The sequence below is a fragment of the Drosophila suzukii genome, chromosome 2L, assembly GCF_043229965.1.
Source record: "Drosophila suzukii chromosome 2L, CBGP_Dsuzu_IsoJpt1.0, whole genome shotgun sequence".
Lineage (NCBI taxonomy): Eukaryota > Metazoa > Arthropoda > Insecta > Diptera > Drosophilidae > Drosophila > Drosophila suzukii.
Window position 1 is genome coordinate 8,518,452 of NC_092080.1, and position 27,597 is coordinate 8,546,048.

At 38.1% G+C, this 27,597-nt stretch overlaps 1 protein-coding gene across 4 annotated transcripts; it reads left to right on the forward strand.

The window, feature by feature from the left end:
* The first annotated feature begins 1,025 nt into the window (after window positions 1–1,025).
* On the forward strand, window positions 1,026–27,596 carry wry (delta and Notch-like EGF repeat containing weary). 4 transcript variants are annotated; one of them, XM_036820000.3, is made up of 13 exons: window positions 1,031–1,134; window positions 1,847–2,063; window positions 8,635–10,553; window positions 14,519–14,667; window positions 18,059–18,222; window positions 19,203–19,475; window positions 19,563–19,659; window positions 20,515–20,642; window positions 21,436–21,578; window positions 22,596–22,718; window positions 24,268–24,379; window positions 24,528–24,709; window positions 25,424–27,596. In XM_036820000.3, exons 3-13 carry the CDS (start codon window positions 8,751–8,753, stop codon window positions 25,811–25,813), a joined length of 3,564 nt encoding a protein of 1,187 aa, XP_036675895.2. In that variant the 5' UTR covers window positions 1,031–1,134; window positions 1,847–2,063; window positions 8,635–8,750; the 3' UTR covers window positions 25,814–27,596. The 4 variants fall into 4 exon arrangements, with proteins under 4 accessions (XP_016944910.2, XP_016944912.2, XP_016944913.2 ...); XM_017089421.4 differs by lacking the exon at window positions 1,847–2,063 and having other exon boundaries at window positions 1,026–1,134; XM_017089423.4 differs by lacking the exon at window positions 1,847–2,063 and having other exon boundaries at window positions 1,026–1,134; window positions 24,277–24,379.
* The last annotated feature ends 1 nt before the right edge of the window (window position 27,597 follows it).

Consider the following 27,597-nt stretch of genomic DNA (forward strand, 5'->3'; position numbering starts at 1 on the left):
GCACGCCTGCGAAATTCCCATCTTAGTTTCGAATTGATGAGAACCAAAGTTGTGCGTGCGAGCTGGATGATTTTCCGTAATCATTTTCCGCAATCATTTTCCCCCCACAACCCACGACCACTTGGAAAAGTTGCTCATTAAGGTGCCGATGAGAATTTGCGTAAAATTCCCCAAACGATGCCAGATTATTAATAACTGTGTGTCAGTGTGTGGGTGCGTGTAAATATTTGCGCTTTTCTCATTAAAGTTTCACGCATATATCACGCATACGCCGCATTGTGAACAATTAGTTGCAATTTATACGCCCTTACACAACAGCCGAGCACTCGGCTTAATGATACTTAATGTGTAAATCATTATAATAAATTACATGCACAAGCGATGATAAAAATAATCCAGAGCCAAGAAAAATACAAATAAACCCAACCAATCCGCATAATGTAAGCGCCGACATGCCCTCTTTTATATTTGTATATACACATATATATGGTATTATTATATACGTAAAGCGCAGTGCAAACAGTGCCAAGTCGGGATTTCAGAGTGGGTCCTTATGAACGCATTAGACATAAAGGCCATAGACATTAGTGCGCATAATGAAAAGCAGTTCGCAGCCAAGAGTGCGTCACACGATAATGATGATAATAATGGGAATGCCAAAGCAACCGCAACATCAAACAGACAGAAAAGCCGGCAAAAAAAAACATATAAAAATAAAAAAAAAAACATATGTAGAGACAAAACGCTCCACAAGTTATGAAAGCTTTGACTCCTAACCATCCTCAAATTATCAGCTGTTTCCCCAGCTGTCATCGCATCCAATGTTTTGGGTAATTTTCAGATAAAACCTTTGGGTTCGGAGACAAAATTTCCTTACAAATAAAACCCAAAACATTTCTCTCGGATGCTGAGTGCGCATGTTTCAGAAAATCTCGTTCTCGAAAGTGAAATACTCACTCTCACAGATTTTATAGCAAAGCTCCAGGACGTTTATCTGAACATGGCCAGCATCCTTTCGACCAGTAGCGGAGTAACTTTGAAGCGTTACGGTTGGTCGCGATTTGGAATCGGAATATCGTAAAGGACCTCAAAAGTTCCCCGGTCGAAGTGTGTTTACATTGTTTGCAAGCTAAAGTGAGTTTACAGCCGACTTAGCCAATCATCATGATTCTGCTCAAGTGCTCCAAACGATTTTCGGCTTAAAATTAATTGGTCAAGTGCTGGCAAAAATAGGGAAATAATCTTGGCCATCACATAGCTGAAAACCAACTTAACTACAAAAAATTTACACGTTTTTCAATAGGGAATGTCTCCATAATAAATATTAAACCCCTTTGGGTATTTATACACCTCGATAACGCATAAAATATTTATGGAAAATACAATTCAGTTGCTGAAATGCTTAAGAGCCTTTTCAATTCATTAGTTATTCCATTTAAATGTCAAAATATTTGCGCAAGCCATTTAAAGGCAATATAAACTTTAAAAATAAAAGTTAAGGGAAGCGTTCAATGTGAGATTATTCTCTTCTCTTCCATTTATTTTTGTTTAAATTTATGAAGCATTAGGTCGGATATAAAAGTAAGCTGTAATTTCATTTTATTTTGAGTAACAGAACTGCTTGCATTGAAAACTCTAAAGATTTGAGTCAACATTTTACTAAAAATATTCGTTGATTCAGAGAGGTTGATATTTCTTTCAGTGATGCCCTTATTTTTGGTTTAGAAAAACTTTGGGGAATTATCAGCTAAATGCACAAGCTGGCACACAAAAATGGCCACAGTTTGGGTAGTTGTCCCCCGCAAAGATAACATTCCATAGAAGTCACCCACAAAATTCTTTACAGTACAAACAAACTAAAATTCATGAAAAACAAACAAAAAGCGACAAAGTGAAATTAACAAAAAAAATAAACACAAAAACGGAAACGTGCAAACAGAGGGCCACGAGCCAAGGCCGAAGTAAAAACGGTGAACCCAAACAAATAATTGGAAATTAAAACTAACTCGAAAAGCAGAGCCAACGGATCGTATCGGCGGTCGAGGGAGTTTTGGCCGAACTTTGTACGTGATTTTGCTTTCAAGAACTACATTGAATAATATTTACCGGCAGATGTGCAAGGTCCTCCGCCGACTGAGTCTAGTATTTTCCCTATCCCCCTTTTTCTGGCTTTCAGCACTTGAACTTTACTTAGCTTCTTGGGGGTTCCCCTTTCTCCTGCGGATTTTCCCCGCTTTTTCTAGTCCTCTTTTTTCCCAGCTTAGCCTAGCGCTTCAAGTGGCGCACAAGAGCTTCGATTTTCCAACTGAAGGTATGGCACTGGATGGGATGTATGTGGGTGCGGTAACTGATGTTGTCACCCACGAGGAGAGGCCCTAAGCGCTTCACTTTACATAGCAAAAACTAGAAGATTGAAGAGATTATGCCCATACCCCTAGGACCCGAAAGCCTTCGGGCCAGCCTCTTTGCTTACACTAGAAAAATGTAATCAAGGATCTAGACGTAATTTGTTCTTATTATAACACTTTGAGATAATTATTTAGTTTATATTTCTTTTTTTAAATGCACTTGGGTACCTTTTTTACTTACCATATTTTACTAACACTGCTTTCTGTGTTTTTAATTTAAATTTACTTGTTTTCTTTAAACAAATCTTGTTTAGGAATAATACCAGAAGGTCTAAGAATTATTTTAAAATAGAAGGGGTTATAATATCATCTTAAATTGTCTTATTTTCAATTACTCAAAAATGTTTTTTACTTGATTAAAAATATTAATCCCGTTTTTTTTTTATTATTTCTAAATTAAGATATATTTATGGATAAATATTATATATTTTAGTTATTGTTTTTTACGGATAGTATGATTAAAAGTAGTCTTCAATCTTTTTACTTTCTTTCCAAGTTTAGGTTTATTAATGGATAACTTTTGTAAACAAATCAATATATTATTTTCCAATATTAAAAAGAGATGATATATTTTTCTTTGAGTGATCTTTTCGTACTCGCACCTTCTTTTCTCTGTGATTTGTATGCGTTCGCCGCCTTCAACATTGCCCCAGCTAATGTTGGCTTTGGCTTTGCCCTCGGGAAGGGGGCGTTGGGTGGCATGGGTGGCTAAGGGGGCGTGGCAGAAGGCTACGGGTGCGAAAGTTAACTCCGCCATCACCCCCATTTTGCCCCGCACTAAAAACCTCGCCACGTCGCCCTCCCTTTCGCTTTGAGCAAGACGCCGTGTTTGTGGCATAAAAATAAAGATAAATGCGAGTTCTTTACAACGCAGTGCCGAACACTTTGAGTTGGTCGCCACGAAACCCCTGAAATTCCCCCTCTGACTACGCCCCTTTTGCCATCCTGAAACCAAGCACTGTGGCTAGGACGTGGAAAAGTTAACTAAAGTTTGGAAAATTATAAAAAAAATATAACTCTAAATGTTAAGTTCTTGTGGGAAATTACATGGTCTGGTAATAACGTGGAAGCCTTAATACTAAAAAGTTTCAGATTTTCTGAAGACCGATAAGTTTTATATAAATAGTGTTTTCAGTGAGAATTCATAAAAATGGTCCCTCAACTGGTAAAGATTATTAAAAGCAGAACATAATAAGCATATTTAATTTAAAGAATACTCGTATGATTACTGAAAGGAATAATATTGGCTTACTTACACTTTTATTTCAAATACATCTTGTTTATGGTTTATTCCTCTCCGTATGTAAAATTCTGTTTATTTCAGTATTTAAATTTTGAAATATATTTCCGGCAATTCTAATTTAGAAAACAACATTTTCCCGTACATTTCGGTTTTCAAAATGTCCTTTTTCAAAAGCAGCTCAACAACTTCCACTCAACTTGTCGGCAAATGAGGCAACATGTCAATTAGGCAAACTGGATTTCCAACATCCTGGCCACCACTGTGCAAGGACACACCTTGTTTTAAGGTCCTTGTTTTTGGGCTGATGATAAGGGGGGGTTTTTTCGGTTGGCTCTGTGGCTGCTATCAAAAAAGCGTCACCGGCAGCCCAAAAACTTGTGGATGGAGTTGGTCTAGGAGAACAGGGGAGTGGAGTGGTTTTTGCGGTTGCGAGTTTTAGATTTCTTCTTCATTTATGTGTGTTTGTGTCTATGTGTGTTACCCCAAAAATGCGACCAAAGGAAGGCTCCAAAAAAAAAGCACACACATTTCTAAAAATAAGGAGGGGTGATGGGGGGTTAAACGAAGGAGGAAAGTTGCTTTGCATAGAGCGAAAAATGTTTTTCGCTATGTTTATCTGCAGCGGGCCCATCTCCATGGCCTTTTCCCCGCTCTGTTGATATTAGCGCTTGTTTATGGGCCCCAGTGTATATGTATTTTTATACCCAGTATTTGCAGAGTTGGGGATATAGAGGGTTAAGGGAAAAATGTAACCAGCACTGAAGAAATGTATTTTCTTATACAGTTCAAGAGTTAGGAATACTATGGGTTTCAAAAAAATATAAGAACTGAAGAAATTATTGTTTCCAAGCATCACATATATTTGTAAGACAGTTACTTTCCTTAAAAAAAATTAAATGCCTTAATATTTAATTTAATTTACTTTACTTCCCATAATATTTCCCTTGCCCAAAAAAGTATGCTATATTTTTTGCAGCCTACTTACAGCCAGGTAAAAAACGTTCGGTTCACTCTACGAATTTTCTTTTTGTGTGTGTGTGTGTGTGCCACGCTTCGTCGCATTTTAAATTAAGCTTCATTTTTATTTCTATTTACATTTTGCCCTCTCTCAACGCTTTTTATTTTTTGCTCCTCTTCTTCGGCTGCTGCAACTGTTTGCCCAAGAAGAAGAAAAATCAGCAGCAGCGGAAAAGTTTTCCCAGACATAGAGGGCCACGCCCCCTGCCCCCATAGCCCATAGCCCACATTTTTTATTTGTTTTTCATTTTCACTTTTATTATTCCAGCATTTCTACAATATTTTTGTTGATGCCCTGTTGTTGTTGTTTTTATTTATTTTTTGGGCTGCGCCAAGTGAAATGTTTGATTTATTTTTTATTTGCCATTGAACGTGTTTATTTATGTGTTTCGGCCCACGTTTTTGCTACTTCGCTCTTTTACAGGCTTACTTCTTTCCAGTTTTTATTTTATTTCCCTTCTCGTATGCCTTTCCTTGTAAGCTTCAGTAAATTGGGAAATTTTTTAAGTGTTTTTTATTTTATTCCGTAAGCCGGCATAAGATTTGTTTCATTTTGGGAATTAGCTTTGTGAGCATGATTTATGACAGGAAACAGTCGGAGAAGCTTGAGCGTTGATCTCATTCCGGATTACAGAAATGAGTTTTTCTATTTGAATATACAATTTTCGTGAAAGGGAATGCCGGGGATTTGAACAAGCTTTGCCAAAAAGAATTTTACATTTTATGACTAACTTTATTTTTACCAAAACTCGGAATCTTTAAATGAAATCACTTTATTAAAACAATTTTAAATGTCACTATACCCTTTTTTGTCAAAAATGGCGAGTCTTAAATGCAATTGCTTTGTAAAACCAATATATTATTGCAATAATATTTGAACTATGAAGCATAGAAACATCAGTATTAGTAAATCCATTTGCTAAGAAAAATAAATATTTGAATTGAAAATGTTTTGTTATTTAAACACACACATTTTAGCATGCCCTAAGCAGATCTAATTGTGTATTAACACAGATAGTATTACAATAAGAAAAAAAACTAGGTTCATATTACAAAATATTTTTGTATCAATATTTTTAAGTACATAATTTTATATTTTTTTTTCAAACAACTTTATTAAATGAAGCGAAAGGTTGAACCCCAATTCTAATTGATGGAAATGCCCTCAAAAAAATACAGTCAAATAAAAATGGCCGTTTGATGTCTGGTCAGCAAAAAAAAAGAAGGCAATTGCGAAGCATAAATTCATTCCTCAAAGGAAATATGAAAATTCCCGCAGTTATCCCGTCTTACGACTTTTTTTCCAGCTTTCTGTGTGTGAGTGCTTTCAATTCAACCGCAAAAAAGTGATGAAAAATCTGGGAATCACAGCCTCTGGCTGGAGAGGCGAAAAGTTGGGGTCAGTTATCGAAACCTGCTACAGACTTTACTTTAAGGGGACTTTAAAAAATACGAGGGGTCCGAGCAGCCGGAACTAAGCGGATTTTGGTTTGTTTTTGCTGGCTGCTTTCAGTCAAACAAAGAAATGTACTTAAGTTGTTTGTGCCGGAAAAGTCCCTGATGTTCTCCACCCCCAGAAAACGTTTCCCCGCTTAACACACAGAATTAACATCCGTTTGAATGCTGGATATAAGTTTGCCATCTACCTGACAGACCGCAGAGCATAAATATACTTTTCAATATGGCCTCAGCCGCAGCATCAAATTGGATGAGTTTTAATTAATTTCGTCATTACAATAATTAATTGAATGCCTGCCGGGGGGCGCTCAAGGACATGCCGAAATGTGGGTGGTGTTGGGCGTGGGCGGTATGCGCAGCTGCAACAAATTGCAATATATTTTACAGCTACTTAGTCGGGCATTACACATGCACCGCAGGAGGCAACTTTTCGACGCCACTGTGTGCGACTAGGTTTGATTTATTGCCAGCCATCGGCGCTCGTAAATAAGCACAACGGAACCCAGAACGGAATTACACACAGTCCTTGAGGTTGGGTGTAAAACAAACTAATGATTTTCAATGGCACACACTATACGTAACATTTTATTTAATATTTACTATACTTTGCCAATACATTTTATTTAAATATGAACTTGTTTTGCCTTTGTACAGTATTATTTCGGATTTATTTGTCCGGAAGTAAATCAACATACTGTATTATATGTTGTTTAAAAACTTAAAGGGCCTTCGTTTTCTTGTATGTTTAATCTTATTTATTTATTGCCTTTTATATTTGTAGTACTCGTATGATATCTAAAGACAGCAATATTAGAGATATTAGGTAAATATTATCATCTTTACTCTTTTAAAGATTTAAATTAATGCAAAATTGCTTAGAATTTATCCAAATGAAATGGATTTTCCCCACTCAAGTGAGCCACCCAATCAGCATTCACTCGGGCCAATTTAGTTTAAGCAGCCTTTAGACTTCAGTTGCCTTACGGCCAAAGCCACATTCAAACAGAATATCTAAGATGGCTCATCTCGTTTGGACTGGTCATATGAACCATTTCGCACAGCGTGCACAAAACTGGTTTAATCTGGGAAAATGTGCCTATAAATAGCTCAAGCAAGCTCCCCCATATCCTTCTTCAGGATTATGGCTTTTCCTGATAAATCTGTCGCACATAAAGTACCACAACGAACGACTGTTGAACTAGATTCAACATTCATGCCCATCCACACATGAAGCTGCACTGGGAGAAAGTCCTTTAAAACCAATTAAATTTGTTAAATATTTAATGTCAAATTAGGTACATACAAAAAAAGGAATGTGGTAAAAAAATGTTAAGAAATTAACTGATGATAAACATTCAATTTCCATTATATATACTTTAAAAACTGTCTTTATAATTTTAAGAATCCACACAGAACCCAAACTTTTAGGGCTACAAAGACCATATTTTTGCCCAACACTGTACCATAGTAAAGGTTGTAGCTTAGAGCTAGATTCGACAATGGATCTCAGATTTTTTAAAAGGTTTTTTTTAGTTTCTCCTTTATATGGATACTTTCTCTCAGTGCATTCGGGTAATTCATGAGGCGACTCTACGTCTTCAGTTGCGTTGACAAACTGCAGAGATAAGACTGCGAAAGGCAGGACGAAGACCCAGTACAGAGCCAGTCATGAATGTATGTCCAGCTCGAGTTCCACTCAAGTTGGCTCAATGGATGTCTCGACCAGTCCACTGGGCGCAATCAAGTGTGAGTTGTCAGCTGCCAGAGGCAGTGGGCAGCAGTGGGTTAAGAAGCGACGATCCGCAAATCAATCGAGCTCCCCTTTAAATTCCCAACTGATTTTGGGCTTCAGTGCCCCTTGAAATGCTTTGTCAATTATGTAATCCCAGTCTCCTTTTATCGGGGCCATCAAATTCAATTGCATGTATAAGTTATTTTACTTTGTCGCTTATTCAATTTGCCCAATGAATTATGAATTGTCCGACCCGCATAATGAAAACCATTCGATTAGCTGACAAAAGCATTCGTTCTGAATTTAGCAAATATTTCCAAAGTGTTGAGTGCACAAATTTGTTGCATACTTTCGCACAACTCATTGAGCGAAAAATCTTTTTCGAGGGCCAGAAATTCGCAGAACAAGTGTATTTACCAGTTTATTGTTGGAAATATGTGCGTGAGTGCGAGTGGAATTTACGCAAATAATGTGAGGCTGTATGGATTTTTAATTAATATGTTGCCAGCCATTATAAATTCTATTTGTACCATCAGATTTTCAAATAAGCAAACAAATATTGTAAGCGAAACTCGCTGGAAAAATAAATACGATTAAATGCAAATATTTGCTTATGTACGCCAGAAAAGCCAAACAACGAAAAGTCAGTCGGCTATGGATTTGTAAATAAAATATCACCATGTTTTCTTTTTACAAATTGATGACTGTGGTTGCGAAAAAAAAAATGAAAAACTCAAAATGCATTGCACTAATAAAATGTATTTTTCTATTTACAGATTTGCAGTCGCTATGAGTGGATATTTATAAAAATAGGAGAAGCCAACTGAAATCAAAATAAAAATTTCTGAAGCGTGTTAAAAAAATCCCCAAAGGGAAATTCAAAGCCAGAAAAATGTGGAAAATCTGCATTTTTACATTGGTAATTGCGGTTGGGGCTGCAACAACTAGTGAAACCATAACAAATGACTTGACGGCAAAAGGCAACCGAACGCTGTTGAAAATCACCACCGAAGAGTCGAGGGAAATTTCAGCTGTGGGCGGGTCAACCTCAACGGCCACGCCCACCACGACGGCCACAACCAGCACAACAACAACGCGGGCAACAACAGTTGCCGAGGAAAATGTGGAAACACCAACAACTGTGAGGCTAATGACAACCACCCAAAGGATGGCCGAAACCGATTTGGTGGAAATTGGCAGCATCAAGGATGCACTGCATCGCATTAAATTGATCGAAAGGCCAGTGGATGGAACAACCACCACAGAGCAACCAGAGGCCATGGATCAGGATGACCAGGAGGAACAGCAGGAGCAGCAGGAGGAGGAGGATGTGACCCCCACAATTTCTCCACTGCAAATTCAAATGCAGGCCGCTGCTTCATATCAAGTAGCCGAAACGTTGGCCGACTTGAATGAGGAGGAGCGGGCCAGATACGATGCCATGTTGGCCCAACAGCCCACGGCCAGTAAGCTGAATATAGTCGATCTGTATCCCTTGAAAATCGAGGATATACAGCCCATCATACAGATCGACAACGATGAGTTGATCAAGCAGAGAACCATATTCACACAGCCCGAAAATGCTGAGGAATACAAACAGAATTTGATGCCCAATGAAGTGGAAATGATGGTGGACAAAGAGGTGGATGAGGTGAGGGATAAGGTTAAGATAAATCGGGAAAAATTCGAGAGTTATACAACAATGAAACCCACAACGAGTAAACCTAATCAGGGAATCACAGCTGATTTCACAGGCAAACTGCTGGCCGATCAAGATGATCTCATCACCGAAATCGAGAGCAAATTCCAGCTGCATGAGACCACCACTGTAAAACCCAGAAGTACGACCATCCAGCATCCTGGCATGACTTTCATTGATCGCCGGGTGAAGAAGAGCTTTGAGTTTCCCATGCAACATCGTGCCAGCGATGTGATGGCCATGCCGCACATTGACTTTGCCAACACCAAGTTCCAGACAGATGCCGATGCACCCAATCCACCGGCCTCACATCCCGAATTCTCCACCACAAAGTTCTACAACAGCAAGGAGCTGTACAACGAAATGCTGCTGCACAATAAGCGCAAGTTAATGAAGGCAACCAGTGCCGAAGGCAGTCCGATAAAGTCAGCGGAGGATACAACTCGGGCCAACATAAACTTGGACGTGACGCCAGAAGGGAAAAGTTTGGGGCCAACAACCATGACGACTACAACAACAGCTAGAGCCGCAAGTACAGCAACTTCTACTGACTCAACTACCACAAGAACATCACCAACAACAACAACAACAAAGACTACTACTGACAGCCCAGCAACAACTTCAACAACAACAGTCGCTGGAAAATATCAAAAGGAGCTTAAGCGTGCCAAATTATTGCTCAAGGCCTTGACACCGCCAAAGTCGAGTGACAAGCGGCCAGTTGGCGGGGAATCCCCATCCACATACCCATCCCCTGAATCGCCATCGATGATCCTGGCCACCACCACAACGATGGCCACTCTGCTGGCCACGGCCAGGACTCGTCCTTCGCCGGCTAATCCCACTAAGGCCGCCGCAAAGCCAATTGCCAGGCCGCGCATCCTGAGTCGCCTGCAGGAGAAAATCAATTCGCTCGAATGCGAGATCCCCAACGTGCCGCAGGACTCGCATCTGTGGCGCGGCAACGAGACCCACGAACTGCTGCTGCCCATTGTGGTGAGTCCGAGTCCACTTGGAAAACTATCCTCAAGATACTTCCCTTAATTCATAAAAATAAACCATTTCAGTCGCTTAATATTTGGCTAAGTTATGCAGGTTATTTCAGAATCCGTCTAGTTTAATTTCATATTTTTTTAAGTAATATCAAAATAAAATATAAATATTTTAAATATGACTTCACTGACTAGTAATACATTTTTTTATCAGGTTGGAACCAATCGTTCTTAAATAAAACAAATAATTTTACAAGTTTTTTCTAATAATATAATATTATTTTTTTTATATTCCAAGAAATTATTAAAACAAACAACTAAAATGTTAACTTTTAAATCTGAAGAGTAGAGATCAATTTTAAATTAAAAATTTATGTATTTCAGTTGTTAAATGTTTGGTTAAGATTGTAAGCTGAAGAAGAATTCTGAAGAAGTACCATTTTTAAAAACATAAAAGTTAAGATCCTGATCTTCAGATTGTTTAATAAAAATGGTATCTCTAGAATCCTACAAAAAAAAACACAGTTTTCTGTTCAGTCCTTAAATTATTGACCTTACTTTAACCAAGTTTTACCAACAACATTTTTTCTTGGTGCAGTGCATTTAAGGCTTTATCAAAACAATTGAGACCTTATTAAGTTCTTATCATTAGACAGACAATAGGACACACAGGAAGCGGAAGAAAAGACAGCTAAACAGTTGAATGGAATGGGGACACACGGCGTATGCGTGTTATTCGAGTAAGCGGGTTAAGCAATTAGCTGGTGGTTAAGAGAAAGGGCAGAGGAAAAGTAATAGGGAAAGGGAAAGGAGAAGGGGGTGGTGAAAGTGTGCGACATACTAACGGACTCCATTTACATAATACGCCTGCTGACGGCTAATTAGTATGGAGAAAGCTTAGTTTTCGGGTTCTACGAACCTACGGATTAGCCAAACGGAAACGAGAATTCCTAATGAAGCTGCTGAAGTTGTTCGAAAAGATTGATTAGGGATTGGGTTCGCAGGGCAACCCAAGCCCACGAAAAGCAACCCAAAACATTCTTTAACTTGGCCAACGACAACCGACAACCGACATTCGATATCCAATTTCCCTTCCAACAACAGAAACTTGTTAAAACTGTTTGCTCGGCTAATTGAAAACCTTTTAGAGCTGAGACAATTCGGCAACCGAAGGAAATCAATGGCGGCCGGGGCCACATAAATAAATAACAAGCACATTTCGAGTTAACATAGACGGGAACAGTTGAGTGGACAAGAAAAGGACATCGGCATATCAACCAAAAAAAGGAAGGATTTTCCGAAACGAACCCTGCAAATTTAATCCCCCGATAAGTTGGCCAACAAAGGGAAATTATTGATCGCCATTTTATTTGGCCATTTCCTGAGCAGCATGTGTGTGTGATGGAAATAGAAGGATGACCCTAAACGAGTTGACCGGAAACATGAAGGTTTTACCCTAGTCCTTATGCAAAAAAGGACGAAACCCAAGGATGAGCTTACAGTCCGGTTCGGTTGCTTAGGTTTTACTTAAGACAGGTGAAATACAAGGTCTTAAATAAAAAACACTTTCCATTTCTATAAAAGATTTATTCAAAGGATGCATATTTTCTATTTAACAGAAAAAATGGTTATGAACTATAATTGCAATAATAGTTTGTGGCTTAAATCCCATTCGACAGCCACAAAAAAATCGTATTAGTTAGATCAAAATTATAAAAAGAGTCAAAGGAATATATAAACGATTAATTAATATTTGCGGCTATTTAATTGCTCTTTATTAATTGATGGCCACAAATTACTTAAAAAAGATGATTATTAATGTTAATTTATTCCATTTCAAAAGGGAGTGCATTATTTTAAAAGGTAGCCATTAAAATGATTTGCTAAATTTGAAACGCACTGTCTTTTCAGCCGAGAAAAGGGTTATCCATTTCTTTATTAAATCGCATTTGTTGTTAAATCAGGAATAAACTAGACAAGGGACTCGATTCGGAGCTCATCTGGCAAATTCTGTTTGGGTCTGCTTTTCAGTTTGGAGTCAGTTTTCCGTTCAGCTCACATCCCTTTCATGTCCTGTTTATATTGACGTAAATCAAGCCATTTGCCTGGCCAAATCACAGCTGTTGCCCCTTTGGCAAATATTTAAATTCATTTCGTAGAAAATGTTCACCCCTTTTCATCGGCATCTGGAGTTATGTGAGTATGTTTTTTGAGGGGGGCCAAAAACCTTTGACTAACTGACTGTACACCGAATGTTTAATTAACATTTGGTCGAGGCTGTCTATTGAAACTGTTTTCTGTGTGTTTTCAACCGAAATACCATTAAATTTGATGGCCATTTGAAGGCTGTTTTGGTCGAGTTTCCTTTCTTTTGTTGGTGAGAAAAATTCGGCAGCCAAAGAAGCCGACGAAATTGATTTCCTGTTTACTTTTTGGTCAGCAAATGGCCAATGGCAGCTCGGCCATGAATTTAATTAAGAAGCACTGCAGCATTATGCAAACTCTGGGCCACCTGAAAAGAAAATGGGTATACATATACATTAGGCATTGGCATAATGTGTACCTTGCATAAAATTAATGCCGACTTCCTTGGGCACCTCGAGGTCCTTTTTCCGAGGGACCAGGTACGGAGAAAAAGAAAACAATTAAAGAAAACAGGTTTTGCATAAAAGGTTGAAGCATTTCTTCAATGTTCTGTGTTTTTATTTTCTTTTTTTTTCGGTGGAGGTCAGTGAAAACATTTCTCAACTGAATTTGTTTACTCTGCCGTTTGTTGTTTCGGGACTCGTTTTGATGGAATTTTTCGTCCTTTTTCCTCAGTTTCTTTAGTTCTTATTTAGATACTTTTTAAGTCATTTAAGCCTAAATGAAAGTTTTTTTAATTTTTGCTGAAGGCACTTAAAATGAATTAAAATATTTAAGTGGATGGTTTCAGATTCCAAAGCATTATTATACAACTTTAAAAGCCTCTAATTGCTATGTGTTGTTTTAATAGTAAAGCTTTATTTTAAAATAAGGCAATACGGCCCAAGTTTTGAATTATTCCAAGCGTGAACTTGCCTAGTTCACAAAAACCCCCCCTGTTTTGTACAATTACATAAATTTTCAAATATTTGTGGTTTTAATTTCAACAAATTGTATGTTTGCAAAGAAACTCGGAAAACATATACAACGAATAAAAATGGAAATTTATGCCATTACCTACTGCGGTGTTCATAAAAAAAAGAAACGACCACAAAGCACGCATGAAATTCTATGTGACCCAAAAACTTGACCATTTCCCCACTGGGGCAACATTCCCCTTGTACATGTAAATATGCAGCTTTTTTTTTTTGCGAACTGACCAACATACAATGTGAATTTTTATGTGCGTAGAGACGTAGATACAGGCCATTAAAATGCCATAAATTTTGAGCTCCTACAAATCCCCACCGAACAGTCCAAAAAGTGGCATAAAAAAGCGGCGGGCAAACTAAACCGCTTCAAATTGCGCAAAAATATGCTAAAATTGTTGGACATAAGAGTGGATCACATAAAAAAGGGCAGGGACAACCGCAAATTTGAGCCTGGGTTGTGGATTATTTTTTTTGTTATTTGTATACCGATTTTGACATGGCCAACTGGCGGCTCATGTCTGTGGCTTAACCCAAATTAATAAAAATTTGCCAACATCAAGTGGGTCTGAACATATGTTAGGAACTTTGCTAATATCCACCCCAAATGAACCTTTTAGCTGGAAGTTTATTATATTCGGGCTACTACTTATGTAAATTTATTTCTACGGCACAAAACTAAACTGGCTTAAAAGGGGCAGCATCCGTTGGACCGTAGGCCATGTTTTAAAAGTGAAATTAAAAAACTTGCTAAATAATTCAGTTATATTCGGCTGTCAAACCACAAAACCTTTTAGACCTCTCTCACTATCAGTTGAATAAACCATTTCCATCCTTAAATTTGTTTTTTCCTTAGACCACGGAACACTGTAAGCCGGATGAACACTGTATACCGAATGTCCTGACATGGAGAGGTGAGGCGGAAATCCAGTCCGGCGACATTTTAATTGTGGAAATCAATGATGCCATGTTGAATCCATCGCATGAGCCGAATAACACGAGCAGGTAAGTGGCAAACAACTTTCCATTAATTTGTTAATTGGAATTGCAGTGGAAATACATAAAAAACATTTCAAATGCATTTCTAGTGCTCTAGGTTAAAAAAATGGCACATACAAATGGGTTTACAGCTGTGCATACCAAACTTTTAGTTTAAAACAGTTGAGAGTGACATGTTTTTAAATACAAAAAAAAACTTTTTTTCATATCCATGATTTATTACCGAGCTAAATTAGGTTTATAGATACACTGCGCAATACCCAAGGGTTAAAATTTATTGATAATAACTTATAAATAGTTATAATTTTCCACTTAATTCAAAAAGAGTCTTTAATCTTTTGATAGCTTTAGCTTTAAAGACATAAATAGATTTTTATAAAAAATGTCAGATAATCATGACTCCCATAATATTATAACAAATCATTTGATGTTAACAAAAAACAACAGTATCAATTTACTGTGGATAAGGTATCCAATTACATAATCCCTATTTTTTGCCATCATTACTTGTTGGAAACGTTGCTGGCAAAATGAAGTTAACCTGACTGCTGGCAGTGATGTATGTAGTAGATCAAAGCTAGTGACTTGGGGTCCCGGGAAAAACTGTCATTATGTGCCATCAGCAACATCATCAACAACAGCAGCAACAGCAGCAGCAGCAACATCAACACTTCCAGCAGCAACTGCTGTCTCATCATTGAGCTCATCATGGGCAGACCCTTTCACCAGACACCTGAGCTCACTAGAAAAAAGGGGGAATCCCCTAAACTCACCATGGAAAAAACATAAAATCACTCCTTTTATTTTTTTACACCTAGTTGGCGTGTTGGCTGAGCTATTTTTCCCCTTTTTTTTGTTTTTATTTTCAGTTAAGCGCTTTAATGCGCACTGAAACGTGTTTGTTCGGGGGGCTTATTATATAATAACGTCCATTAGGGACCTTTATTGATTTTTCTTCGGCACGTCTGCTCGAGGAACGAAGATAGGGGGAATAGTTACTGGTCCCAGACACGTTTCGCCATTATCATGCCCTTTTTACAGTTTATTAAATTGTCTCCTCGTACTCCACAGTCGTAGTCCAACTCTCTTTACTGACCTTCTCCTTTATTTCTGTTTTTAAATTTGTACTTCGGTTTTGTTTATTTTATAATATCAGACAAAAATCCCCCCATGAACTGTGCATGTAAATGCGTTGTCAGACAGTTTCCAAAGCACGGGAAAAAAATTAAGTAAATTAATATCCTTGGTTAATAAATTGTAGTATACATATTTATATTTAAATATAGTTATTGCAAAGCCTTTTTAATTAATAGCTTTGGGTCCTTATTAATGCTTGAATACAAAGGCTTTAAATTTCTTTTAAAAAATAATGCCCTTTTTGTATACCAACTGTAAGCAAATTTGATTTTAATAATATTGAAATGCAAATTTCATTAGCAGAACTATTTAATATATATTAATATAGCAGGTCTTGCATTTTTTAAATTTAATAAAATGAAAATGCCAGTTTAATAGTCAGAACTATTTAATACATGTTTAAATAGCAGGTCTTGCATTTTTTAGATATTTTAAAGTCTATAATTTTGTTTCTTGGGTCCTTTGCTCGACATTTCTCCCTTCTAATTGTCTTGAATTTTTATGGTAATTTTTTTCCGTGTGCAGTCCTAGTTGTTGACCATTAGTCATTGGCCAGGACGTACACACACCACAGCTGGCTGACCCTTTTTGCCATAGCAATTATCACGTTTCTCTCGGTTTTTGCTATCATTTTTACCCCGCCTGCTGCACACATTTTTTGGTCTTTTTAATTTAGCTCGGTGGCTGGTTCTTATCTTATCGCTTGATAGATGCTGCCGCCACCCATCACAAAGTTTTTCAACCCAAAAAAGAAGCGCAAGAAAAATTAAAATTCATTTGTCGAACTTTTTTGGGGCAGACATCAAACGCGACCGCGTTGGAAATTTTCCGCTTTTCTTTCTATATATATAAATATTTTTTTCTTTATTCAGCCCGCGGGCGCTGGCAACTCGAAATGCCTGGCATAAGTTCCGATTTCGTAACTTTCCTGGAGGCCAAAATAAGACCGCAAACAATCGAGTTAGTTGAGGAGTGAAAGTGATGCGAAGTATAGCGCACAATTGAGCGCAGGGCCCGCAGAGAAAAGTTCCCGCCAACTATGAAAATGAGATGTCAAAAAAGTTTTTATTATCGATTTAATATGTGTGCATGTGTGCGGATAGGGTCCCAGCCAAGTTAACAAATGCAATAGCAACAAATAATGATGCCACGTTGAAGCCAAGGAAAAGCGAGTTGCGAGTGGGTAGCAAATAGATTGGCAAAGCTGGAGGTAGTGAAAACTTTCTGGGCTCGCAGTTTTCTAACAAGTTTTCCCTTTTTATTTTTCCTGACTCGACTACGTGTTGTTGAAAAATTGCAAACTTGGATCCTATATATGAGGTGTCGTCCTCTGTTTGTGTCTGTGTTTTTGTGTCTGGGGGAAGAAAAGAGCAGTCTTCAGAGAAGGAATACAAAGTCAACAAGATGGCTTCAAATGAACAAAAGTGGGAATGTGACTCGCCCTCTATCTTTTTCTTAAAAATTACCATACAAATGTTTAACACTTTAAGAGCCTTTTAGAGTTTATATTGAAATATTAAAAATATATTGCACGTATATAAATTTCGCTGTCAAGCAATTTGTTATTAATATCGCTTATTCAAAAAGACCATTAATAAGATATAACTATAAATATGCAGCATCTAGATATGTTTAATAGAAAATAAATTGCTAGCAAGATAAATAGTTATAAAGTGAATTAATAGCGCTTATTTTGAAGTTAACATTTAAATTTAAAAATCCCCTTAATGCAGACAGACTTAAAGCTAGCTTATGAAAAATATATCCCTATATCTTAACTTCGGGCTTGCCAACTTAGACTCCATTAATACTTACTTATATACCAACAAAACCCAACCAAAAGTAACCGCAATAACCGCCTGGCAACAGTAAAATTAAGAGGAAATCCTCCGGCTGGAGAATCCTTAGAATATACCCTTTTTCCGAGACTGCCGCCCAGCCTCGACTAATTTCATTTCCGTTTTTGTGCTATTTAATTTCCGCTAGAGCTAGGCAAGCGAGAGAGCAACTGCTTATAAATAAATTTCAATTAATTAAGCGTACATATACAGGCAAAATACATGGAATAGGGACTTAGCCGAGTTCCCTCGACTGACGTCTTCGGTCATATTTATAACTTAAACAAGCTAACATGAGCCATTTAACTTGGCTGCCACCACCCAACTGCCTGCTCTCATTGTCTATCTGTGTATCTATATTTCCCCGCCGCTTCATTCTCTCACCTGGATTGTGGGCCCAATAAACGTCAACGAACGAACAGCGCGGTACATGCCACACAGGTGTATCAGGTAACTCGTTCCGGCCACGAACACTGCGATGTTACCGAGGGCGTCCTGTTGGATATCACGCCGCTGGTGGTCGATGGCAGGAAGCTGGTTACCCTGTACGATAAGGACCTCACCGAGGGAGTTAACCTGCTAATTGGTGAGTAGACGCTTACTACTTGCGGGCGGTACTAAATTTGTGGCTGCAAATTCGGTTAGCTTGGGTCGTTGAAGAACAGTCTTAATTAGATCATTGTGCTTTGAATTTATAAGAACGTTAAGGAGAAGTTATGTTGAAAAATATAGTATAAGTTTAGTAAAGCTTACTTAAATAAAAGTAAACAGTATATTACTTTTGAAAATCATTTTGAGTTTACTAGGAATTTGTTTAACAAGTACATTTTGTAGCCGTTTCATTTTGTGTTTCCTAGAATTTTGTTTAACAAGTAAATTTTTTAGCCATTTTAAGTGGATTTGTGGAGGTTTTCTCATTTAAACAAAAATGTTTTTGATGTTTTTAATGTTTGGTATAATGTTTTATATGAAACACTCTTTATAATTTAGTATAGTATAAGTTTAGTAAAGTTTACTTAAATAAAAGTAAATAGTATATTATTTTGGAAAACATTTTAAGTTTCCTAGAAATTTTTTTAACAAGTACATTTGTAGCCGTTTTTTAGTGGATTTGTGGAGGTTTCCTCATTAAAACATAAATGTTTTTGATGTTTTTAATGTTTGGTATAAAGTTTTACATGAAACGCTCTTTATAATTTTAAGAATCAAAGCAGACCCTAAACTTCTTAAGGTTCAGCACCATATTATAACTACAGTAAAGGTTTTCGATATGAACCGAACTCTTATCTAGTACATATATGAAAGGCAAGTCTTTATCTTAAGATAAACCCCTAAGTCAGGATTTAAAATTTAGTTAGGGTATTCCATCTTCATCGAAACAATATCAATTCCATCTCTTGTCAGAGGAAGCCGCCTTGGGGGATCATTTTTTTCCCCTGTTTGGGGTTCCCTTTCGGCCTATTAAATATATTTTTTGTTTTCATCCTTTACCCGGAACCTTCGTGTAGCCTTAATTAATATGAAACCCCTTTTTCATTTTTTTTCCATTTTTCTTGTGCCCTCCAGTGGTGTCCGAGTTGTGGGGAGCGCAGTGTGTTCGCCTGAAGGTGACCACGAAAACCGACAATTGCGGCGAGAACGCCGATTGTTCCGGCAAAGGAGTGTGCTACTCGAATTCCGGAATGGAGGAGTACGAGTGCCAGTGCTGCAGCGGCTTCGCAGGACCCCATTGCGAGGAGATAGACGCCTGCAATCCGAGTCCTTGCACCAACAATGGCATCTGCGTGGATCTGTCGCAGGGTCACGAGGGCAACTCGTACCAGTGCCTGTGTCCATACGGTAGGTCATTAGCTTAGAGCCTCATTAGTGGGCCCTTCTTGTGTGATTATGCCATTAATATCCATTCATTCCACTTTGTCTTCGCAGGATATGCGGGCAAGAACTGTCAATACGAGTCGGATCCCTGCAATCCCGCCGAGTGCATGAACGGCGGCAGCTGTGTGGGCAACTCCACGCACTTTCGGTGAGTCGAAGGCAAACAAAGGAGAAAGTACAGAAATGGCTGAAAGATGAGGGGCTTAGGTGCACATAGAAAAATGTACAGGGGATCTAGCTATTTTTAGAAGACCAAAATCCCAAAAATATTCAGTTGTTCATTAGGAAAATAAATAAAAGTTGGCAAAATAGTGGCAAAACATTTGTATATGTATTCATGCAGATACTTAAATTTCTCAAATATTTTAAATTAAAATAAGATTTCAAGTACAAAATCACAAAACATTAACCAAAATATATTTTCAAAAATATTTTTAATACATTCAATATCCATTAGTATTTCTCTAAATCTTTAGGGTTGCGAAATCACTTTTAAATGTCATTTAAGATGTCTAAAAGTATGCAACAAAATATATTAAATGTAGAAGTAGAAAGGATTCCTTCAGAAACATGACTATTCACTATTCACTGCATACTTTTAAACACTTGAAATAACATTTAAAAGTGATTTCAAAACCCTTATGTTTTTTGTGGCAATCCCCATTATTTAATTATATTGTCAACTGAAGATATCTGTATTCCTAGGGATACCATCTAAAATGTAGTCATCATATTTAGTTAGAGTGTTTGCCGAGTACATATTTTCAGTTGGAGGAGCACCAGCAGCAGCTTTCATTCAATTATCCTGGCCATTGTTTTGCGGTTCTGTCTAGCCGTCGCCGTCTGTGTTTGCTCATAAATGTTGACTTTTGTCGCATGTTCAAAAATTCCCCAGTTTTGCCATTTCTCTCCAGTTTCAGTATTGTTTGTGTTCATTTTTTTTTTTTTGTTCTTTGTGACTCCCCATCGTATTAACCACCCCTCTTTTCCAACACCCCTGCAGTTGCGACTGTGCACCCGGGTTCACAGGACCTCTTTGCCAGCACAGCCTGAACGAGTGCGAGTCCTCGCCGTGTGTTCACGGCATTTGCGTCGACCAGGAGGACGGGTTCCGCTGCTTCTGCCAGCCAGGTGAGTAAATGCGTCCAACAAGGTTCCACCCAGATAAACGCAAATTGCCATCATTCCTTTGTTGATTCACTGGCGAAATCGCTCCCATAATGCCAATATTTTGTGAGTTATCATCGTGGAAATTTCACACAACGTTTGTTGGCTTTAGCCGAATCCATTATATATTGGGGGCTTGTTTTGCTGCAGAAAGGGTAATTGAAAGTAGATTGTGCTATAGGGTTACAAATTTGGATGCTCAATTTTACATTATTTGTGTTATAGCAATATAACAAGCCATGTCCTCTTAAAAACTTAAATTTATGTATAATATTATAGCAGCAATCACCAAAAATGTACAGTAAATTTTGCTTAAAGAATCCCACAATATTAGTAATGTATCTTATACATTTGTAAATTTCTTTTTTCTGGATCCCAGCCTGACTGCCCAAAAATACACGTACTTTAAGGCAATCAAATTTCGCTTTTGCAATCGAATCGAAATCAGCGCAAATCAAAAAATCTACATCGTAGCTCATAAATTATTTCATTGGCACAAACACAATTTGCATAAATCGCACTCAATCACAATGAAAGTAAATGTATAAAAAAAATCGGTGAGACAGGGACGAGGGCAATTCCGGGAAAGTCGAGACAGCGGTGTCTCAGTCTGTCGCCCAGTCAAAGCATTTCCCATTTCCCATTGAAATTTCCATTTCATTTACTTTGCACATTTACATTACCCGCAACCTTTTGAACCCTTCCCCCGATTCATTTTTTTTCATTTTTTGTCTCCTCTTGGATTCCTGTCTCGCAGGATTCGCCGGCGAGCTGTGCAACTTCGAGTATAATGAATGCGAATCGAATCCGTGTCAGAATGGCGGCGAGTGCATCGATCACATCGGCAGCTATGAGTGTCGCTGCACGAAGGGATACAGCGGCAACCGTTGCCAAATTAAGGTGAGTGAACAATGCCAAATAAATATAAGAAAGGAGTCGCTCTTTGGTCAGGTCGAAGTAGGAAATACCCTATAAAATAGGCGAAATAATGGGTTAAAACTTTAAAGGGGGACGTCAAATGAAACATATGCTTCAAATTGTATAACCCCTGCAAAGGATATTTAGACATCGATAGTTTTGCCTTCCGATAGTTATTATAATCGATATTATCGATTCTGTAACACTTTTCACTTCTTAAGCACCAAAAACATGCAATATTATTGTATTCATTATATTTTTTTAACAAAATCATAATGCTAAACTCATAATTACCAGAATGTAATCATTTATTCTTCACAATTCAAAAAATCCCAGTTAAAAATAATGTTTGTGTGAGATACTATCGATGGTAAGTCTATCGATAGTTTTGCCAAGTAAATTAATTAACAAATCACTTATAAAGTAGACTATCCAACAGCTAAATCCAAGCATTTAAAAATAAATGAAAGAACTTATAGCTATTCCAATGCCTAAGAAACATTTCCATATAAATGCTCTAGAACTGAACACTTAAAACGTTCAAGAATCAACTAAAGAAGTGTGAAAACATGACTTATATATCTCCAATGGAAACGAAGCCCCAAGAGTGCCCATTAGTTGATTCCAGCTCCCCGGGATAATCAATATTTTGTTTTGAAAACAAATCCCGCGACAATTCCCCGATGAGAAAGTGGAAGGACTCCGCAGCCAGCCAGAAGGCAGTTGTCTGTGGGACTTGAATGGATATTGATTTAATTTGCCCAGACTCTCGCGCTCACACACACAAAGGCATAGGAAATGGGATTGGATGTGTGTGTGTGAGTGTGTGTGGGAGCAGTGTATCCTTCAGATACGAATTCTGGGCAAATACATTTTTGAATACGTAATGAAGTTGCAGATCCGCTCCGTTCTGTTTCGTTTTGTTTCGTTTCTATTCCAACTCTGCTGCCACAATATGCTTTGATTTGTGCCCGCTTTTCTGTTGTGTGTGTTTTCTAGGTCGATTTCTGCGCCAACAAGCCTTGCCCCGAAGGACATCGCTGTATTGATCATGGAAATGATTTCAGCTGCGAATGCCCAGGAGGTCGCAACGGACCCGATTGTAATCAAATGCCACGAACGGTAAGTCATGATTTATGCAGTTTTGCTTTGGTTTTGGCCATACGAAAATGGTAGAAATGGGTGGTTCCTTTTTGGCAGTCCTAGTCCTGCAAAAATTCCAACATATTCCAGCCACAAATTGTTCGCAGTAGCATAATTCTAGCCAATTTTCCCTGCACAATTGCATACACACAATTGTTTTGTGCGGCTGCTGTGCATTTTTAAACTGATTTACGACTTCAACTTCGTCGGCCTCTAATGAATAGTCTCTGCATTGAAATTGATATTCCATGTAGAAGTTTTCCGGTTGTTTGGACATGCAAATCAATTTCCATTCAAGCCAACTTGCTTCATAAATTGAGTTAGCCACGCCGGGGGGGGGGGGGGGGGAGGAATTTAATAAACGCTCAATGGACTTGATAATTTGCGGTGCTAAAATAAAACTTAACAAAATGTACATAAATTAAGCGTCAAGGCGCCATAATTAAAGCTTTGTGAAAATGATGGACACGCTGACTAACCGCGACTGCTCCAAGGACCCAAGGATCCGCAGAACACTGTCATTATAGAGGGGGGGAGGGGGGTTGGGTAAGGGGGCGGTGGCATAGAGGGGCGTGGCAGGGGCAGACCACGGCTCGAAATTGCGGCTGCCAGTGGCTCGTGGCTCCTGTTGGGGAAGGCAGCAAAATTAATTACATTCTACATGCCAGGCACACACACAGAAAGTGGAAGAATGGCGGAACGGCAGCCCCTCCATTCTAATTGTTAGTTGGGTGTGGTTAGATGATACCAGACTCCATAAGGGCAAAGATATAATACAAAAATTGTTGTTCTCAATTTGGGCATCATAAAAGTGTTTTGCCATAACAATGCATTGAAAATTGTGAAGGAATATCATTTTGTTTATCAGGGAATATTGTTTTCTTGATTTTGGAACTAGAAAAATATTAGGAGATCCCTAATTAGTAACCCTGTTTATATGCTATTAAAAACTGAGTTAACAAGTTTGGTGGAACAACCTTTATATGGTTGAAGAAAAAGAAATAAATGTTCAAATAAATAATAAGTAAATACATAATAAATATGGTATAAAATATTTAAAAATTGTATTGTATATTATAAAAAATGTAATGAAAGTTAAGAAGTAATTAAAAACATCTTGGAATGTAAATAATAAAATTTGAAGAGCTAGTTAAATAAATAATTTTGTTTGTGTCCTCCAAAATACACATATCAATTATGAAGAATTTTAAAAAATTAATATTAAAAGTCTAAGTCTCATTGTAAATTAGAATTTTGTTTATGTTTCTAGAAGTCTCCAAAGGAATTTAAATTTTTGTCTTCTAAATTGGGAATAATAAACAAAATGTGGTTAAATAATAGGGAAAGTTTTATACTTTTGTTCCTATTCATTTTAAGAATTCTGATGTTAATTAGCCAAAATACTTACATTTTTTTTAGTATATTTGGTTTTTGTGTTAATTTAAATAATTTTGGAGTGTACTTTCTATGGGGAGTTCCTCACGCACTCTACCACTCAATCCACCACCAATGCATTGATAACTTTCAGTACTTCCAGCAGTGCAACGTGAATCCCTGCACCCATGGCGGCACTTGTTGGTCCAGTGGCGATAGCTTCTACTGCGCCTGTCGTCCCGGATACACCGGAACCATGTGCGAAGGTGAGTTGGCCCGCAGCTCTGCGGATTTCCCTGAAAAGTCATTAGCTTGATTAGGGCCATCAGCGTGGCCAGAAGGAAATATGTTCCCCTTGGCGGCTATCTAACTTTTTTTTAACCCACACTCCTTTCTTTTCCGGCCTTTTTGCAGATGAGTTTGTGGTGGAGACGGTCGTTAGTTCCAGCGAATTTATTGTGGACGATGCGAACGCCAGAAATTTTAATGACAAAACTTTCGGTTCATCGGTTGTGCTTAAGAGTCCCATTGAATTGCATAATGCATATTTTGCGGCCGGAGTCCTGGCAGCCGCCATTTTCATCGTTGCCGTTGTGGTAAGTTTCCCCGTTTCCCGATCCTCATCCTCCTTCTGAATTCCCCGAAAATCCCGGACTACCCGTACAAGGTCCCAGTCCCCGAACGGTGGAAATTGTACTCTGCGGTTATGCAAAGTGCGCGGAATGCCATTGCATATTCATTTCGATGTCGGCAAAATTGTTCGAGCTGCAGCCGAGGCTTTAACCAAAAGTTCCCCAATCGCCTGCAACCCGATGCTTAAAGTAGATGCAAATTTATACAATTGGTGTCCGTTCACAATGTGTGCTCCTTCAAGTGTAGAGCCGAATCCATGCCAATTTATTGGTGGCCAAGAGCAATTCAGTATGGCTCCCTTGCTAAATTAATGCAAACTTATAAAGTCCTGTATTGGACAGGTTAATGTTGAAAGTTTAAGTTGGCTTATTTAGCGGCCAAAGTTTGGCCATTTCTTTGGGATAACTTGTGGGGGGTGCTAGAATAATTATTTTATATTTTTTAGAATATATAAATAAATCGAGGGACTTCATACGCTTTAGATTTTGTTTTTCGATAGCGAGTTCCTAAAGTAGAAATTCCATTTTATACCATCTTGTTCTGGACCTTAGCCAAGTACTTTTGAACGGATAACCTCTTTTTTTGGCAAACTACCACTCTGTGCTCTGTGCATTACCATTACGAAGCAATCCATAACCATTTACTTAACCCCTCGTGCCCATTTCTCTCCGTTGCAGGTCACCATTTGTCACTGCAAGGTCAATCAGACGTATCGGAAATTCTCGACACGTTCCACATCGTTTATACCCATATTGGGCTTCAGTCGCCGGCCGAAAATGCAGGGCAAACTCAACAAACATTGGCTGAGTGGCAAAGGGGCCACCGCGACGACTGCGACAAGCAGTGCCAATAATGTGGCGCCCCCGGGTGGACCGAGGGTCGGCTCCGTCGGTGGCACAGGAGGCGGAGCGCAGCCGGGTACTCGACATCTGCCGACGCAAGCCACGCTGGGTGGCCAGCTGCAGGAGCGACCTTTTCAGCGGCATCTGGCCATGAATCTCGAGAACGACATGTACTACACGGTGGACTTTAGCGAGAACTCACAGCACTCGCCGTTGATACAGTGAGACTTGGATAGCAGCGGCACAGGCGGTTGGCTAGTCAAATTCACCCCACACAAACAGGAGTGTGTGGGTTAAACGGCAGAAAACAATTGGGTTGGGTTCGTGGGATTGTGTAATTATCTTTGATGCTACTCGTTGAATATTCCAAATATTGAACAGTATTCGATAATAATAAACTAAAGACGTGTGTGTATTAACTTTATGATTATGATTCCGGGCTAATGCAAACACAAACACAAACATGTATGATTAATACATGTATCTTTTGGCATAAATAGGCTTAGCAAACTTGTTTATCAAGGTTTATTTTGGCTAAGCACACACAAGACCACACTGACACAAACGAGGGATAATGTTTAATTTTTAAATGTGACGTTGGAAGAGAGGGAGATCATCTAGAGTTATGTAAATGTTTAATATGCTGTCCTGACTGCCTAAGTTTATTGTATGAATTTTGCACATTTGTCCGAGAAGAAATAAACTCACGTTGGCCTCCTCATGTGGAATCGTTTTATGGCTGGAAGGAGCAGATATGGCAGACTATCTCGGCTAATTGTGACCATAAAATCTTCAGGAAATTTGTTATGCAAATGCACGGTCTGAATTTCAAGTTTATAGGTGGCTCATTTGCATATGGACATTTCAAGGAGATTAAATGATTTGCCTGGCCATGGGCGAAAAGGTTTCTCTGTAATTTTAATTAGTAAGAGTTGCCTTGGCATAATCAAAACTTTTCCACCCGAAACATCAAAGAGAGTTCATCTAATTATGTTTGCCAGTCTGAAAATATGGCACTATAATGAGCAACAGAAAATACAATTTGATAGCATTTAATATAGAACGTTTTCACCGCATTTTCATTTGCGAATGTTTGCAATTAGTTAAATAATAATATAGCGAAACAGAATTCTATTGTGTTTGCGTTTTCAGTTCCGATGAAATCAATTTTCTCATGAATGTGTCGCAAATATTGGAATTATATCAACTAATGTCAGGAAAATTCGTTTTAGTTCAGTTTAGTTTTAATTAATTTTGCCTTACCAATAAATTGTGAGGGAAATGGAGAGGGTGATTTAAATTGAATTCGGTCAGGGCAGATATCAGAGATTATTGCCGCTGCTGGCCCCGAATGTTTGACCGCAGTCGAAAGTTGTTAGTGAAAAATAATTAGCATAAATTAAAATTGTAGCCACAAAAGTTAATATGTTTTTTGTGCATAAATAATATTTATTTTGAAATTATTTCCATAAATGAGTGTGTGGTGTGTGTGTCCGGGTGCTGGCCACATTTAGCATATTGCTGTTGATATGTAAACATAAATGCTGATCGAAATGCAATAGAGGTCGGCACAAAGTAGAGCTCAATTGCGATTTAAATCAAATAAAAACCGAATGAAAACAAAAAACCATAAGGCAAATAAGTGAAATAAATTGAGACTTGATGCATTCATTTTTGCATCAATAATAGATTTTCGTGCAATTTGATATGCAGAGAAAAATGAGATTGTAATTAAAACGCTATATTAAGTAATTAATAACGATAAACTGAGGCAGACGAAAATGGAAAAAAAACATACAAATGAAAAACCAATAAAATTAAATTAATGAGAAGCCTTAGCCTAAGGAGAAAAATACAGACACAAAGAGAGCAAAGCAAATGAAAGTAATGTAATGAAAATGAAATTAAAACAATAGCAACTTAACCTATGGCAAAACACTTGGCGTTTTGGGCAATTACAATTTAGTTTTTAAGCCAATCAGCAAAATAAAGTGGAAAATCCAGCGAAC